General features: G+C 44.8%; 1 protein-coding gene and 1 long non-coding RNA gene across 9 annotated transcripts in view; one reads left to right on the plus strand and one right to left on the minus strand.

The window, feature by feature from the left end:
- Positions 1-15,413, minus strand: part of Kiaa1549l (KIAA1549 like) — a 264,527-nt gene that overhangs the window by 85,215 nt on the left and 163,899 nt on the right. For all 7 annotated transcript variants that reach the window (XM_031371205.1, XM_031371204.1, XM_031371203.1 and 4 more), the window contains 5 exons: positions 14,867-15,086; positions 13,988-14,121; positions 7,951-8,113; positions 5,741-5,800; positions 687-838 (listed from right to left, as the gene is read on the minus strand). In XM_031371205.1, coding sequence (XP_031227065.1) covers positions 687-838; positions 5,741-5,800; positions 7,951-8,113; positions 13,988-14,121; positions 14,867-15,086 — 729 coding nt within the window. The remainder of the gene's footprint in view (positions 1-686; positions 839-5,740; positions 5,801-7,950; positions 8,114-13,987; positions 14,122-14,866; positions 15,087-15,413) is intronic.
- LOC116090582 lies at positions 3,551-7,936 on the plus strand. Of its 2 annotated transcripts, none has more exons than XR_004118732.1 (3): positions 3,551-3,682; positions 4,046-4,285; positions 7,786-7,936. It is a non-coding gene; the product is annotated as an uncharacterized LOC116090582 (long non-coding RNA). The 2 variants fall into 2 exon arrangements; XR_004118733.1 differs by having other exon boundaries at positions 4,049-4,285.

Genomic DNA, 15,413 nt, shown 5'->3' on the forward strand with positions numbered 1-15,413 from the left:
TCTGTCTGTATATATGTATGTGGTGTGTGTATGTATGTCTCTGTCTGTATATATGTATGTGGTGTGTGCGTATGTGTGTGCATGCTCTAGCTTTAGGAGCTTTCCTCCATCACGTTCCACCTTTTTATTATTTTTTAGACAGGATCTTTCACTGAAACTGGAGCTCCCGAATTCAGCTAGGCTAGCTGGCTCGTGAGCCACAGGATCCTCCTGTTAACTTCACTCATTTCCAACTTGATAAGGGTTTCTTACCAAGATTTACCCAGGTATGATGTCAGAGGCAACCTAAAGCTTCTATTGAGAGAGATTTGCAAGGGACAAAAGAAACCCCACTTGCTTCACTCTGACTTTCTGGAGAGCTACAGTCAAGTGCCCCGAGCAATGAGAAAATGCAGAGAAAACTAACCCAGAGAAGTTTGTGTTAGTAATTTCTTTGGTAGGTATGAGGAACTGACAGGAGGGTCTGGGATGACACAGGAACTTTTTGCTTTGTGAGTACCTGAATGTATAGAGACTCCCTTCCTGGTAATCAAATTGTTAACAATGAAAGAGATACTGACTCAGCCTTGAAAACTTCAGAGGAAGTCAGTTGGCAGCAAGAAGATGCCTCTGGGCATATGGAATTGTTTAGTCCCAGAAAACACCCCCCCCCCACAGTTATTAAAAAAGTCAATGCACACACCTACCTGCACGGTGTAGCTCCCCAAGGTGGTAGCACGTTTAAAACGCCGGCCCTGTTGCTGGGACATCATGAACAGCTGAGCCAGACGCTGCTCCATGACCCGGGCAAAGCTCTGGTTGTGCAGGCCCACCAGCGAGTTGTCCACACCCTGGAGCACTGAGGATCCAGAAGGCAGAGGGGTTGCTCAGAGCACAGACTCCATAACTATACCACCACCTGCCCCACATGGCCGAGAAGGGCTACTGTGCCCTAACTTACACTGGGGCTTGGCCCACCTTATCTACTTCTCCACAACCTGGCCTCACTTCTCCTCCAAGGCAAATCATGAGTTAAGAATCCTTGCCCATGTATTACATATGTTGGGAAAGTTAGTGACCTGCCCAAGGCAGCTACTAAGTAGCAGAGTCAAGGTATGAACCCAAGCTGGAATAGCTCCTAAGCTTGTGTCTTTCTCCCATGAGCTGTGGTATCTAGAACACCTACTGCATCAAATCTAGACTTTCAAAGATGCTATGCAATGCAAAGAGTCCACCAGAGACATGGCCGAGCTACAGGCTTTGGGTTTGGGTTGGTTCTCACTTGCAAACCCTGGCTTATTTCTCTTTCTCAACAGCTTTGTGGAGGATTCGTAGAGCCATCCTGGAACCTGAGCACATGAATTTGGGCAAACTCTGCTGTTCAGTAGCCTTATATCTGCCTACTAGCTAGGATCCTTCTGTTGCTATCCATAAAGCTATCCCAGAGCCCCTCAGGTCCTCTCCCAATCAAGAACAGAACAGCCTAATGGAAGGAGTGTGCTGCCTCTCACTTCTTATCAATCAAGGAGCCTTTGGCAAGCCACTGAGATAGTCCTCTGTAGAAAGGGCAAGGAAAGGTACCTCAGAGGAAGTACATGGCTAATGGGCTCTAAAGATCAAAAGGAAGAGAATGCATAAGGCGCCATCCATGGAAGGTACGCGGGATCCTTTTCTGGCCATTCCCTTTCCTTGGCTGTATCTCAGTAGCTATTACTTGAACTATCTGGGGACAACAGGAGAGACGATGACCGTGGAGTTGCAAGTCATTGCCAGTGCATGGATGAGAGTTTTAATGAGCTCTAAGTTCTCTCTAGAGCTTTCTACAAGGAAGAGTGCCTGTTTTCATCTGCATCCAGAGTCCCATCCTTGTTCTCCATCTCTTGGGAAGCATCTGCACCCCAAACTTGCCAGCAGTGCCTTCAGACACAGTTGCATCCTAAATTTTAACTGTTCAAATTGATTCTCTCTCTCTCTCTTTTTTTTTTTCTCAAAACTCACAAGGGCTTGGGAATGGGATGGAAGATTCTGCATTTAATAGAGTTGGTTCTAACATAGTCTAGAGTAGTATCATGAATATCATCCATCCACCAAGATACAAAACAGTCCCTCCTAAAGAGCATGTTTTCTGTAGCCACTGATCTGGCAGGGTGTTGCATTTCAGCCAGTACCAATGCTTGAATCCACACAGGGTCAGACTAAGCCATCAAAGATGACGTTCATACTCGGATCAAGAGAGAAATAAAACCCACAGCTGGGTCTCTGAAATCATTTCTTTGAAGCCATAAATGCCAAGTGATCCCCCGAGGGTATAAAGCATGGCTCTAGGGCCCTGGTGAGAGACTCTAGCTTGTCTCTAACTATAACCCAAACCCTGAAAACAGAGATGAATGATGCTGTGTTGCTCTTGCTATCAGAGACTGAGGGTTTCCAGGGTTTCCTACCTCAGACAGGAGAGTCTGTGGACCTGCTGACTCAAAAACACCTCATCTGGTTAATTTACAGGCCAAAGCACTGAAATATGGTTTCTAATTTGGCCTCCTCTGACCAGTGGACAAGAGGAAGGGTGTGTGTGTGTGTGTCACAGATTGCTTTATTGGAAATCTCAGTCATGATTCAAAGGCAGACAGTCTTCTAGGAGGTGGAAATGTCCTAGGCATTAGTGGTTGCTTGTATTATGGACATTCTCTATGCCACTGAACTGTAAGTTTAAGATGCTTAAAAGGGGGCATTTTACCCTATATGTATTTCCAGTGCATTTCTCTTTTTTAAAAAATGCCCCTAGGAGTGTTAGAGAGTGTAGGACTTACTCCCAGAAGTGCAGTGGTCAGTGCCTAAATGGCTTGAGTGTGTCACTGCAGCTCTCCAGAAATAACATGGGTTCTTCTCTATGTCAGCTGGGTGGAGCTGGAGGTCAGAAGCAGGGGTTTGAGTCTGAGTCATGGCTCCCCTTCCTGAGTCAAGCCATATAGTTCCTAGGAGCCTCAGTTCCCTACTGAACTACTGATTGTGAATAAGAAAGAATTTAGTAAATAATGCCTTTAATCGTAGTACTATAGGACATTTGTTAGAACATCACAATGAGGGAGATGTTGCTGTCACATCCCCCCAACCCCTTGCTTTGCTAGGTACATTCTCGACAAAGGAAGAATGGCTTGAAAGGAATGGGCCTATGGCCCTGCATGCGGTTCCCCTACCTTCCCATAAGAACCCCAGCACACTCTCGTTGATCTGTCTGCTTTCCTGGAAGGCAATGGAGGTGTGTGTACCCACACACTTCCCTCACAGTGACACAGTAGCTCAGAGCCCTCAGCACATCTGCCAGGGCCCTCTTGCCACCAATTCTTAGTCACTACAGATCTAGACTAGAAGAGGCATTGCAAGTCCCTGGCTGTGTTCAGAGGAGCTGGGTCCAAATGTCAGGACTGTGACCCTTCCCTTCTCATTTCATTTGTAATCACACTGGCTCTAAGATCACCATCAGGCATGGGTCAGCCTCCTGCACTTGAGCTAAACTGTTTCAGTATGGTTGAATCCCACACATTCAAACTCTAAGAGCCTCCATGCTCAGCTAATGCCCTCTCATCCTACAGGAGAGCGTGAGAAACCCCGGGGGCCCCAGGGGACTGGCACTAGGACACAGTAAGAAGCTGAGGTGAGACTAGAGGAAGTCACACATTACTGGATCTAGGACATTTCGTCTCTGGTGAGTGAAACAAAAGCAGATGTATAAACCTGAGATGGCCTCTTACATCTATTAGTGACAGTATCCTGTGGGCTTGCTGATTACCTAGGCTGGCTGGCCAGTGAACACCAGTGATCTGTCCACCTCTGCCTCTTCTTTGATGTGGGTTCTGGGGAATCTAACCCAGGCCCTCATGCCTGCATGCATGACCAGCCCTTAACCGACTGAGCTATCTCTCTCCAGGCCCTAGTCACTAATATCTGAGTATCTCTATCTTTGCTTCATTTCTATAAAACCAATTGCAGGTTTTGCAGATGGCAGGACAGCTGAGCAAATACCCTTGTCCCTAGCTCCCTGTCACAAACCTTTCCTTTTGTGGTACAGCAGATTGGCAGAGCTGCCCAGGAGTTTGTAAAGTGGTCCTGGTTCCGATAGAAGGCAAAAGGGTCATGCCAAAAACAGTTCCAGTTCCTCACAAGTCCTAACTGATCGATGCCACCACCAGAGTGTTTCCATCGCCAACTGCAATGCTAACAACAGCAGCGAGGAAGGAGGTTACGCGAGTGTGGAGAGTTAAGTCGCAGGGGAGCTCAGAAGCAACACTGAGTGTGGCTTTCTCTTAAGGTAATGCCACTAAAATGAAGACATGGGGAGATGCAGAGGTTGTGCCACTGGTGGTTGTCAAGGGCAGCCCGTGTTTAAGGATGGATTATGATCACTGAATGTGAATGGTAAAGTTCAGAAAAGGTGCCTGTGAAGGGAAAGACACCATTGCTTGAGGAGGACACACGATTCTGTATCGTTATGTAACCCACTGGCTCATGTGTTGCTTGGTTAGTGCCCCCCCTTCTCTTTCAGGCTTGCACCTCGGTTTCTAATCTGTTAAAAATGTGCTTTGTTAGTTCTTTTGGCAGTTGAAATGATCTCTGTGTACCTGTGTACTGAAGACCTTGCGGTGTGGGGACCTAGGTGATCTGTCCTTTAGGAGGGAGCCTAGGCAGGCATCATCTAGCAGGGTGAGAACTGCTTGGATGGAATTTTAGGCAACAGTCTACCTGCTGCTTGTGAGGGACAGCAGTGAGGGTCAATGAATAAGGGAGGAGAATTCAGGGTGACCACTCAACCAGACATATTCCCATGCCTTGGAGGATCGTCCTGCCTCCTCATGATGGGCTGGACTATATTCTCCAAATTCATGTGTGTGAGCCCTAGCCTCCAGAATATCAGAGGATAACAGTATTTGGAGAGAGGGTCTTTAAAGGGGTAATGAAATTAAAATCAGGTCACACATATGAGCCCTAATCCAATGTGTCTGGTGTCCTTATAAGGAAAGGAAATCAGGACACAGACAGGCTCAGAGGGAAGAACAGGTGGGGATAAGCAGGAAATGTGACCAACTTCAAGCTAAGGAGATGGGAGGGAGGCACAAATGTACAGGCACCTTGGTCTCAGACTCTTAGAACATTGAGAATGTAACTTTCAGTTGTCTACACACTGATGGCTGGGCTGGTCACTTTGCTCCTACACACATCTGTCTTCTCCATTTGCCTCAATAATGTCATTCCTCATTTTAGAGCCACTGTGTGGCTTTTGAAAAACACAAACAGAATGCCTTTGCTGTTTCTTAAGGTTCAGCTGAGAAATGTCAAGGGGAAAGGAGAAAATGCCACCAGAACACTCTGACTCTTGGACTCCCCTCCACCTCATCATCAGCACACTGGCATTGGTGTGGGGCTTCCAAGAAGGAGCAGTGCACATACGGCCCTCTTCTAGCTTTGATTTGGGTCTCACAGGGCAGTTCAGAAAGGCCTGCTGTCTGTTCAGACAGCCACTCACACAGACATGCCCCAGACGTCACTTACTGGTGCTGCTGTGTGCGAAAGGCTGAGCTAACGGCTTTGAGCTGTTATTAGTAATTATCTTCAGGGTCCTTTCCTTGCTTCCCCATGCTCTTCCAGCCCTATAGAAGGAATCCCTTGACTTATAAGGCAGGACCAAAGATGTAGATCCTGTCTCCAAATGGCACCATTTTAGACAAACCTGTGATGCTAAGAGGGAATTACAAAATTAAGAGGTTACCTGTGATGACCCAGTAGTCTCTGGTTGTTTCTGATGTGTCGAGGTTGGGATATTCCAGTGCTAAAATAAATTAAAAAACACATCAAATTTCTTTGATAGGTTTTATGAGTAAAAATTATCAAGGGAAACAGAAGTGACAAGCTGGCAAGTAGCTAGGCCCTGTACTGCCATTTCTGAGAACTCTGGGGCACACGGGTCAAACTATCTCATCATGTATAGAAGTGACTCAGAAAAGGGACAACTTGTACAGGGAGCTCGGTTTTGTGAGTTTGTCTTTTTGAAGTTTCCCCTCCAACTTTCTTAAATGGGGCAGTTTTACTCAGCACCCTCAGGTGCAGCCTGTCATAGTGGGGGTTTTCCCTGTAGAGATTATCTAGCACCATGAAGGTCATAAGGAATGGCTCTCTCTAAAAGGGATTTTTCCAGTGCTAAGGGCTTACATGTGGTACCCCAGTGTTGGGAGGAGAAGTTATTATTTTGCTTTACCAACATAGTGACGGTGAGAATTCACACATGTAATGGACATTGTGTGCACACATGTGTGTACGTGTGTGCATGGGTACACATGTATGTGTACTCCAGAGGATGGTGGCAAGTGTCTTCCTCAATTGCTCTCTACCTTATTTTCTGAGACAGGAGTCCTCACTAAACCTTGAGCTTGTGGATTTGACTAGCCTGACTATCCAGTGAGCTCCCAGGGATAGGTCCTCCTGTGCCCAGCGCTTGTGTTGCAGCTGTGAGCATCTCACCAGATGTATTTTTTTAACATTGGTACTGAGATCAAGCTCAGATTCTCAGGCTTTCACAGCAAGCACTTTACCAACTGAGCCATTTCCCCACCCCTGCTGTTCAGTTCAACTTAACTGTGATTATTACCAAAGTACCAAGCTGGTGAAAGAAACTCCAGCACCTGCTGCCCCATGACATCCTGCTATCCTTTATGACTTTGTTTGTTTGTTTGTTTTTCAAGACAGGGTTTCTCTGTGTGGTCTTAGCTGTTCTGGAACTCACTCTGTAGACCAGACTGGCCTGGAACTCCGAGATCTGCCTGTCTTTACTTCCCAAGTGCTGGGATTAAAGGCGTGTGCCACCACTGCCTGGCTGACATAATTTTTTTATAAAGTCCACAGTCATCCTTGTTGCCTAAAAATTTATAAGATCTTTCAAGTAAACATATATTAAAAAACTTCTCAGTGGCTGCTAGGTGACAAGTACATCTTCTACATGCACACGTACAGATGTGCACATGTGCACACACACAGACATGCACACATACAGACATATACATACACACACATACAGACAGACACACAGACAGACATACATACACACATACAGATACACACATATACATACAGACACGCATACAGACACACACATATACACACATACAGACATATATACAGACATATACACATACAGACAGCACACATACACGTACACACAGATACATACATACACATACACACACGTACACACACATACAGATACCCACACATACAGACACACACACAGAATCTCATTTATTTATAGTATCATAACAAGTACAGAAAGAAACTATGAAATACATTTGCTAATAGGAATATTTTAAGAGGAAATCTCTGCCAGTGACCTTTTGAAATGTAATGATTAAATGTAGGGTAGAGACCATCACTCCCTTTGGCTACTGTCAAGTGTGTAATGACAAACGTGGGCTGCACTATCTTCCAAGTCTATGTTGACCATGCAGTAATGAGGATTATGTAACAGGCATTCAAGAGAGCCAAGGCCTCGGACTATGGAGACTTCAAGTAGAGTCACGAATCAATCACAAAGTCTGAAGCCAACTGGACCTGAAGGTCTAGGAACATTTGTGGAGGAGAGAGGAAACCATGGCAACCTGGAAGGCAGTGCTCAGAGCACAGGTCCCCATGCAGCCCTATTAGCTGTGGGAGAGTGGATAGCCTGTGAAAACTCGCGTGGGGGCGGGGGCTTCAATTTTCTCTTCTAGTTTTACACCTGCCTGATAGGCCTATTGTAAACATCAAACATTGGCTTTCTTGCAGTGTGCAATGAACTTTTTGTCAATTCAACTCACATTTGTTGCATTCTCAATTGCTCAAGATAATACAACGCAGCACAACAGAGGCTCTTCTACTTTGTGGAGAAAGATCCCCAAGGGAAGGAAACCCCAGGGCCCTTCTGCATGAGGCTGTGGCGCACGTACTCACGTTCAGCGATGGTGAGTGGAGGGTAGGTGAGGTAGAATCCCACCAGCTCAGCTGAGAGCTGGCTAAGGAGGCTGCTGGCCACGGTGCCGTTGAGGAACGAGCTCTGATTGCCCACAGCATACACCAGTGTGACGGCTTGGGAGGCATTGGACGTGCTCACGATCTGAATGACACAGGAGCAAAGGGGAAGGAGACAGGCCAAATAAGGTGAGGGTCTGTGCCATGGAGGCCGAGGAAGGGACGTTTCAACAGAAGTCGTGGGTTGCGATGGAAGGGCAGTGGGGAGACAGCAAGGAGGAAAAAAGAATAGCAAGTCATTGTTTACAGATTGCAGGAGCATGCCAGGCACTGGGCTATGGGCACTTCATCTCCGTTTTGATCTAACCCTGGGAGGAGCGTCCATTTATGACTGTCTTTCAGGAATGAGGAAAACAGGGCCTAGAGTTACAGGGATCCACCTAGCGTCATAAAGCTTATCCACAACTAGTGGTTTGAATAGGTTTGGCCCCTGTAGACTCATGTTTGAATGCTTGGCCCATGATGGCACTATTAGGAGGAACAGGTCTTGTTGGAATAGGTGTTTCCTTGTTGAAGGAAGTGTGTCACTGTGGGAGTGGGCTTTAGGTCTCTTTGCTTAAGCTCCACCCAGTGTGGAATTACAGTCTCCTTCTGGCTGCCTTTGGACCAAGATGTAGAACTCTTGGCTCCTCCAGCACCAAGTCTGCCGGCACAGTGCTATGCTTCCCACCATGGTGATAATAGAATGAACCTCTGAAACTGTAAGTCAGTCCCAATGAAATGTTTTCTCTTATAAGAGTTACCTTGGTTACAGTGTCTCTTCACAATAAAACCCAAACTAAGACAGTAACAGTCAGGATTTGAACCCAAGTAGTCTTGATTTTCAGCTTTTAACTATTCGTGTGTCTTTTCTATAGGCTAAACTGTCTGGAAGTATAAAGCTGAGCATATAGATATCAATGGAGAGCCCGACTGGCAAATGTTCTGGGAGCTTCATATCAAAAGGAATGTGCACCTGGTATTTTGATCAGGGTGACTAAATACAGGCATAACAGGGATTCAGAAATACAAGATAAATCCTTTATAGAGCAGGGTTTTTTTTTTTTTTTTGTTCTGTGAACCACTAATTGGTGTGGATTATGGGGAGAAACGTTCTATAAGCTAGCATGGGTTTCTTCTCATGCTCATCTTATTTCATTTTTTTAGTTGCTGGGGGCGGGAATGAGGTTTTCTGGGTCAATGTATGGATAAAAATATCTCAAAAATTTGAAAAACATGAGCAGGAGAAAAATCACTGCTCATCAGGGAGCTTTGGCTGGGTTGTGTGCAGTGTATGTCACAGAGGGCATCCTGCAGACCAGCCCTCAAGGACTACACAATGGTTTCTTTGTCCAGTGGTGTTAGCTAAAGGGGCATGGGAGAGAGGAAGGGAGGTCAGAGAGCAGATGCCAGGCCACCTTCCCTGTGGGCACCATGCTTCCCACCATGCTGATAATAGACTGGACCTCTGAAACTGTAAGCCAGTCCTGGTATAGCCTGGGGACTGTACTGTCCCTGCCTGCACATTCTGCTGAGGCAGGTTATGGAATTCTCAAGGTCCCCTTGAGTACCGACTTTCCCACCTGGCTTACTGAACTTCACCTCAGTTTTGCTCAGTCCCTGATGTTGAGAAACTGTGCAGAGTATCTACTCTGTTGTCTACCATCCCCAATGAGGCAGTTGTCTCACTTCTCCAACCAAGAGCCACAACCCCTTGATTAAGGACAACCCAGTGAACATTTCTGCTCAGCTCTTCTTCTCCTCCCAGAAAGTAATTCTGGAATGTGTTTTGGCCACAAGCATTCAGACCTCTGTCCGTAAGTGCTTAGGAAAGCTCTTTCTGGCCATTCAGAAGAGTTCACTAGGGACTAGAGCGATGGCTCAGTGGTTAAGAGCTGAAGGCACTTGTTGCTCATTCAGAGGACTTGACTTTGGTCCTCGGGGCCCAGATCAGGTGGCTCACAACCACCTGTACCTCTAGCTTCAGGGAATCCTGTGCCCTCTTCTGGCTTCCTGGGGTACCCATATGCACATACACACAAACACATACACACACCACACAAATAAATAATAAAAACAAATCTTAGTAAGACCTTTTTGCCTTTATCTCTATTGTGAATATTTTCTGAATACTTGTCACCTTTCAATAGTACTCAATCTCCCTAGACCGCCAAGGAACCCATAAAGCTAGTAATATATAGATATGTGTAAATATATAAATATGCATGTATGCACATATATGTATGTGTACATATATAAACTTATCTACATACATACATCCTATATTCAATCAGGTAACATCTTTTTGTTGTGAAAAATACATGTATATATCACAGAATTTAATATTTTAACCATTTTAAACACATAGATCATCGGCATTAAGTAGATTTTCTTTTTTTGCCAACGATCAGCAACACCCATTTTCAGAACTTTCTCACTGTCTCCAACTGTTACCCACTAAACATCCTTTTCCACCCAGCTTCTCCATCCTTTTATTCCTAGGTTGATCGTGTAACTAAGATTCTTGATTATTCTACAACGCTAGGTATCTGGCAGACAAGAAATCATTCTATACTTTTCCTTCTGTGACTGGCTCATTTCATTTAGCACAATGACTTCAATGCCACCCTGTTGCAGGATTTTCTCAGTCCAATTACATCAGTGAGGCCTGTGATTGGACAGGGAAAGGGAGGCCAAGCTAAGGGTTGCAGGGAGATAGAACGGGGTGGGGAGGAGAATGGAGGTGAACATGAACCAGCGTGGTCTGAACCATCAATAGGTAGTTATGATATCATAAGGTTAGAATAATTGGGATAAAGCTTTTATCATTATCAATTGGCTCTGAAACTATTGTATTGGCATCTTGTAAATTGTGATTTTATTAATACATAGATCTGATTGATTAGCTATAAGCTTTAAGAGTTTTGATTTTACCAGGTTACTGGGTGTTATGATATCTAACCTCTAGGTTGGCGGTTCAATTTGGTTACTGGAATGTGAGACAGAGCTGGCGCGACCCTGCCAGGGCATAGTATTGTGGCCCTCCAATGGTGGGAGGGAACTAGCGGCTCAGCCAGATTAGGCGGTGGGGGTGGGGTGGGGAGTGGGGCTGGGGGAGGGGCTAGCTGGAGAGAGTTACCAGTGGCAGCGGCTGTAGCACTGTCTGGTCCCGCTGGGGAATTAGCCGGTTCATTTTTAATATTTCCCACAACACCACCCGTGCTGCAGTAGGTACCAGAATGGCCTTCCTGTTTGAAGGCTTAGCAACACTCTAACATATGTATAGACTACATTTGTTTTCATGCATCCATTGATAGGCACGTGGTTTACTTTTGGCCATCCTGACCACTGTACAGATACCTGTTTTAGTTCCTAGTTCCCATTTTTGATTCATTTTGATATGCAGATGGAGCTCCTGGGTGACACTGTAATTGCATGTTTAGGTTGCTAAGCAACCATAGTCCTGTTTTCCACAGTGGCTATCCATCCCACATGCCTCTAGCTGTCCACAAGGTTCCTAACTTCTCCACGCCCTCACAACTCATACTCTTTTCTAGGGTTGTGCTTTGTTTTTGAGAATGATCATTCTAATAAATGTAAAACGGTATCTCATGATTAAGTGTTGAATCAAAGCCTTTTTATTGCCTACCTTCCCATCTCTCCTCGAAATAACATAGTTCAAACCCAGGGCATTATGCACACTAGGCAAATACAGCACTAATCCCAGGCCTCTTTCCCCATTCACTTTCTTTTAATGGATGTATGGCAGGAGTTCTCTCTGTGTCTTTAAGTTCTGGTTCTAGATATTAGCCACTTAGCAGAGAGATGATTCACAATCCTGTCGTATTTCTCATTCTGTTATTAGTGTCTTTTGATGGGTGAAGATCTTGCTTTTGAGAGTGTGCAATAGTCTAGATAGAGGCCAGAAAAAAAAAACCCACTTGTATAGGGTGAAACGATTTTTATCAAGACTGGGCTATGAAGAAAAGGGTAATCTTTTTAATAGTCAATATCCACATTACAAAAGAAGGAAGCTGAAGCTATACCTAACATCATTGACCAAAATCTCTCAAAGTGGATCAAAGACATGCATGTAAGAACTAAAGCCAAAGGGATCAGAGCATAGAGGAAAGAGCTCACAGAACTGTGGGTGCTGGGCACCAGCGGAAAAACCACAGAGCCAAGAGAAACAAACACATTGAAGGTCAAAGTACCATGATCCCAGGAAGATGGTGAATGTGAAGGTATCTGTGATGGTATAGGGACCAAAAAAAGAAGTGTTAAATCCAGCAACATCACTTCATAATGGCCAAGGCCAGTTGTGAAATGGAATTGATAATTCATTCAATTAATGCTTCCAACATGTTGAAGAGCATCTCAAATCTAGTTAGATGCAATGGTCAAGCCACCTGTTCTAGTCTTTTCTAAGGAAGCTTTGTTCCTTACATTTCATCCGATGACCCATAACCAGTTCAAAACAGGCTGAAGGCCAAGGCAACCCATTTATCTTGGTGTCTGATCTTCCAGCATCTAATAAACAGCAGGCACTCAAGAAATCTCTTAAAGTATATTCTACACCAATAACCACCTAGGTTCACAGACCTGCTAAGACCAGAGATCTAACCCTGAAGAAAAAGATTTCCCACAAGAGCTGAGTCACACTGCTTACATAAATCTTAAATCTGTGACAGACTATTAGATCTTAGACTAGTAAGAGTCGAGTCATAATGAGATCCTAGCCACCATAATGATATCCTCCCCGATCCACTTTGCCTGAGTCTAGAAAAGGAAAGCTGCTCCTGCAAATTAGATTATGTGCTCTCTACATTGTATTGGCTTTGCTGATAATTCACTTATGCTAAATGTCAAATTCAAAAGACCCCAGTCTAATTGCAAAGGCTTCAGTAGTCAACAGACACAGGATAGTAGCATTAATTAGAGAATGTGGGGGCTGGATGAATATTATTAAGAAGCATCTGTCCTTACTGAGATCTTAGCTACACACACACACACACACACACACACACACACACACAAATGGGTCTGAGAAAGGCTTTTGATGGTATTCACACTTTTAGCCAGGAGATGGATTTCCCTGGGAAAGTTTTGTGCACTTGCCAAGGGCTCGGGATACCCCTTCTACATTGTGTCGATGCTGGTACAGCATGGTGGATGAGAACAGAGTTTGTGCTCACATCTTTGCTTCATTCTTTCCCAACTATGTGACTGACCTGGGAGAGTCATAATCCTTCGCTCAGTTCTCACTTGAACAAAATGGAGATGACATCGCAGAGGATGTCTGATCATTACACAGAATAATATTTGTAAAATATTGAGCTGAGAGTGAGCCCACATTATAAAAGATGTGGGTGTCTTTCATGGGTGGTTTTGTTTGCATGTGATGATCATTTTTTTTGTGTTGAAATTTGGAACTAGCCCAATGAAAAATCACACAACACTTAATCATAGAAAAATCACAATGGAGTTGGTGATTTAAAAATCAATTCACAGGCCCCAGGATGACTCAGCAGATGAAGGTGCCTGCCTCCAAGCACGGCAACCCGAGTTTGATCACTGGAGCCCACATGTTGGAAGGAGAGAACTCATTCTCTGTCCTCTGAACTCCACATTCACACCATAGCATGTGCTCCCCACCCAACATACAAATGGATCCATCTTACAAGGTATCCCTGGGTTTAATTCTTTAATAATAGACTTATTGGAAAGACTGGAGGGAGCATTATATATAAAAACCAAATATTAATCCCTGAACTGTGGTAGGTTCCTAGTGACACGGAATCCTACCTGCCATAGCCAGATCTCAACCGCCCATGCCAATGCCATGACTATCTATATCACTTGCCCAGAGTACAAACTTATATTTGTATATGACAGTTTAGATGGGGGGACCCATATCATTTCTGGTCAGTATACGCAGTATGGCTGTCTGTCTATGCAGCCTGACGCCCCTGCTCCCTACCTGAACTGTCAGGTTGCTCCTGCTGTTGAGGACCTTCCTCTCTGCATCCTGGAACGCCTTCTGCAGCCTCTGCTCCATCGTCTGGACAAACCTGCAGGACTGGATGTTGTCCGACTGGCTTACAAACTGCAGCACTGAAGAAGAACCACGGGTCAGCATTTGCCAAGGCTCTGTCTTAGTTCCTCAAATTTAATAGCAGCCAATATACAAAACGGCATGATTTCTAGGTTACAGAAATTAGGCAAATAAACAGAAAGACCAGACAAGCTTTAATTATACTTTGAAAATGCCTCTTAAGATGATTTATAGCAGAGAATAATTAAAAGCATGGTTGAACCCAAGGTTCTCCCCAACACAAAGGATATCATGACTTTATCCCATGAGACTTTGCAGACATCTGCTCAAAGATGACAGTGTCATCTATTTCTATGGATGGTGACCATCAATTGTCCTCTACCACTGACGGCTCCTATTGCAGTGATTTCTCTACTCTTGTGGTTTACAAGCTTTGCAAGTCAGAAATCACAAGGGGAGTTGAGAGAAAATGCCAAAGCCTTTGTTGGGAGACTCCTTCAATAACAACCAAAAGCTGACTCTAGGTTTTACAGGCATTCCAGTCTTAGTAGTAGCCACTGATAAGACATGGGGAGATAGGGTATTCTGTGCTGTGATGTACTTAGCATGTGGATTGGGAAGAAAAGCCTCTATGGGGAAACAAATCTAAGAAAGCCAGGATTACAGTCACTAGGCAGGGGACTTGGATGATGAGCAGGGAAGTTTGAAGGTATAAGGGGAGAAACCGCCAGCGGTAGGGCTTTTAAACAGAGATCTGCTTGTCTGGTCCTGGAATGATGGGTCCTTCTCCTTTGGGTGACTTGCCTGTCTTCAGCTGGAAGGCACCTGCAGGCTGGGGCTTCCATGGGGAGGCAAGCACCGCCACAGACTGTAAGTTGGGAGTATGCTGCTTCAGATCCGCAGTGACATTGCTGACTCCGTACACACCCAGTACGTCCATCACCACAGCTGGCAAATACACCAGTCTCCCTTTGGTAGCATAATAGCCAACTGTGACATTATGAGAATATTCCAGAAGGTCCACCTACAAAACAAATGGACCCCCAAGAACCCATTGTTTATTTCCACAGTATTTTAGGTTCTTCTCTGTGTTCTTAGAGCCACAGCTGTTACTTAGGAAAGCTAGTCATTCCCCTTGAACAAATCGTTATCCTAACGATCCCATGAGATGAACATGTGAGTTCCAAAGTATCACAACACAAGAAAATAAAACTCATGTTGGGGGATTGTGCATTCAGATGCTGATTTATATGTAAAGAATGTTTTCCATCACCTCTGATTGGTCAACAATGTGATGAGCTAGCTGGACAGGAGAATAAATTAGGGCAGGATTTATCAGGGGGAAAAGAGA

Source organism: Mastomys coucha, unplaced genomic scaffold (genome assembly GCF_008632895.1).
Source record: "Mastomys coucha isolate ucsf_1 unplaced genomic scaffold, UCSF_Mcou_1 pScaffold15, whole genome shotgun sequence".
Taxonomy (NCBI): Eukaryota; Metazoa; Chordata; class Mammalia; order Rodentia; family Muridae; genus Mastomys; species Mastomys coucha.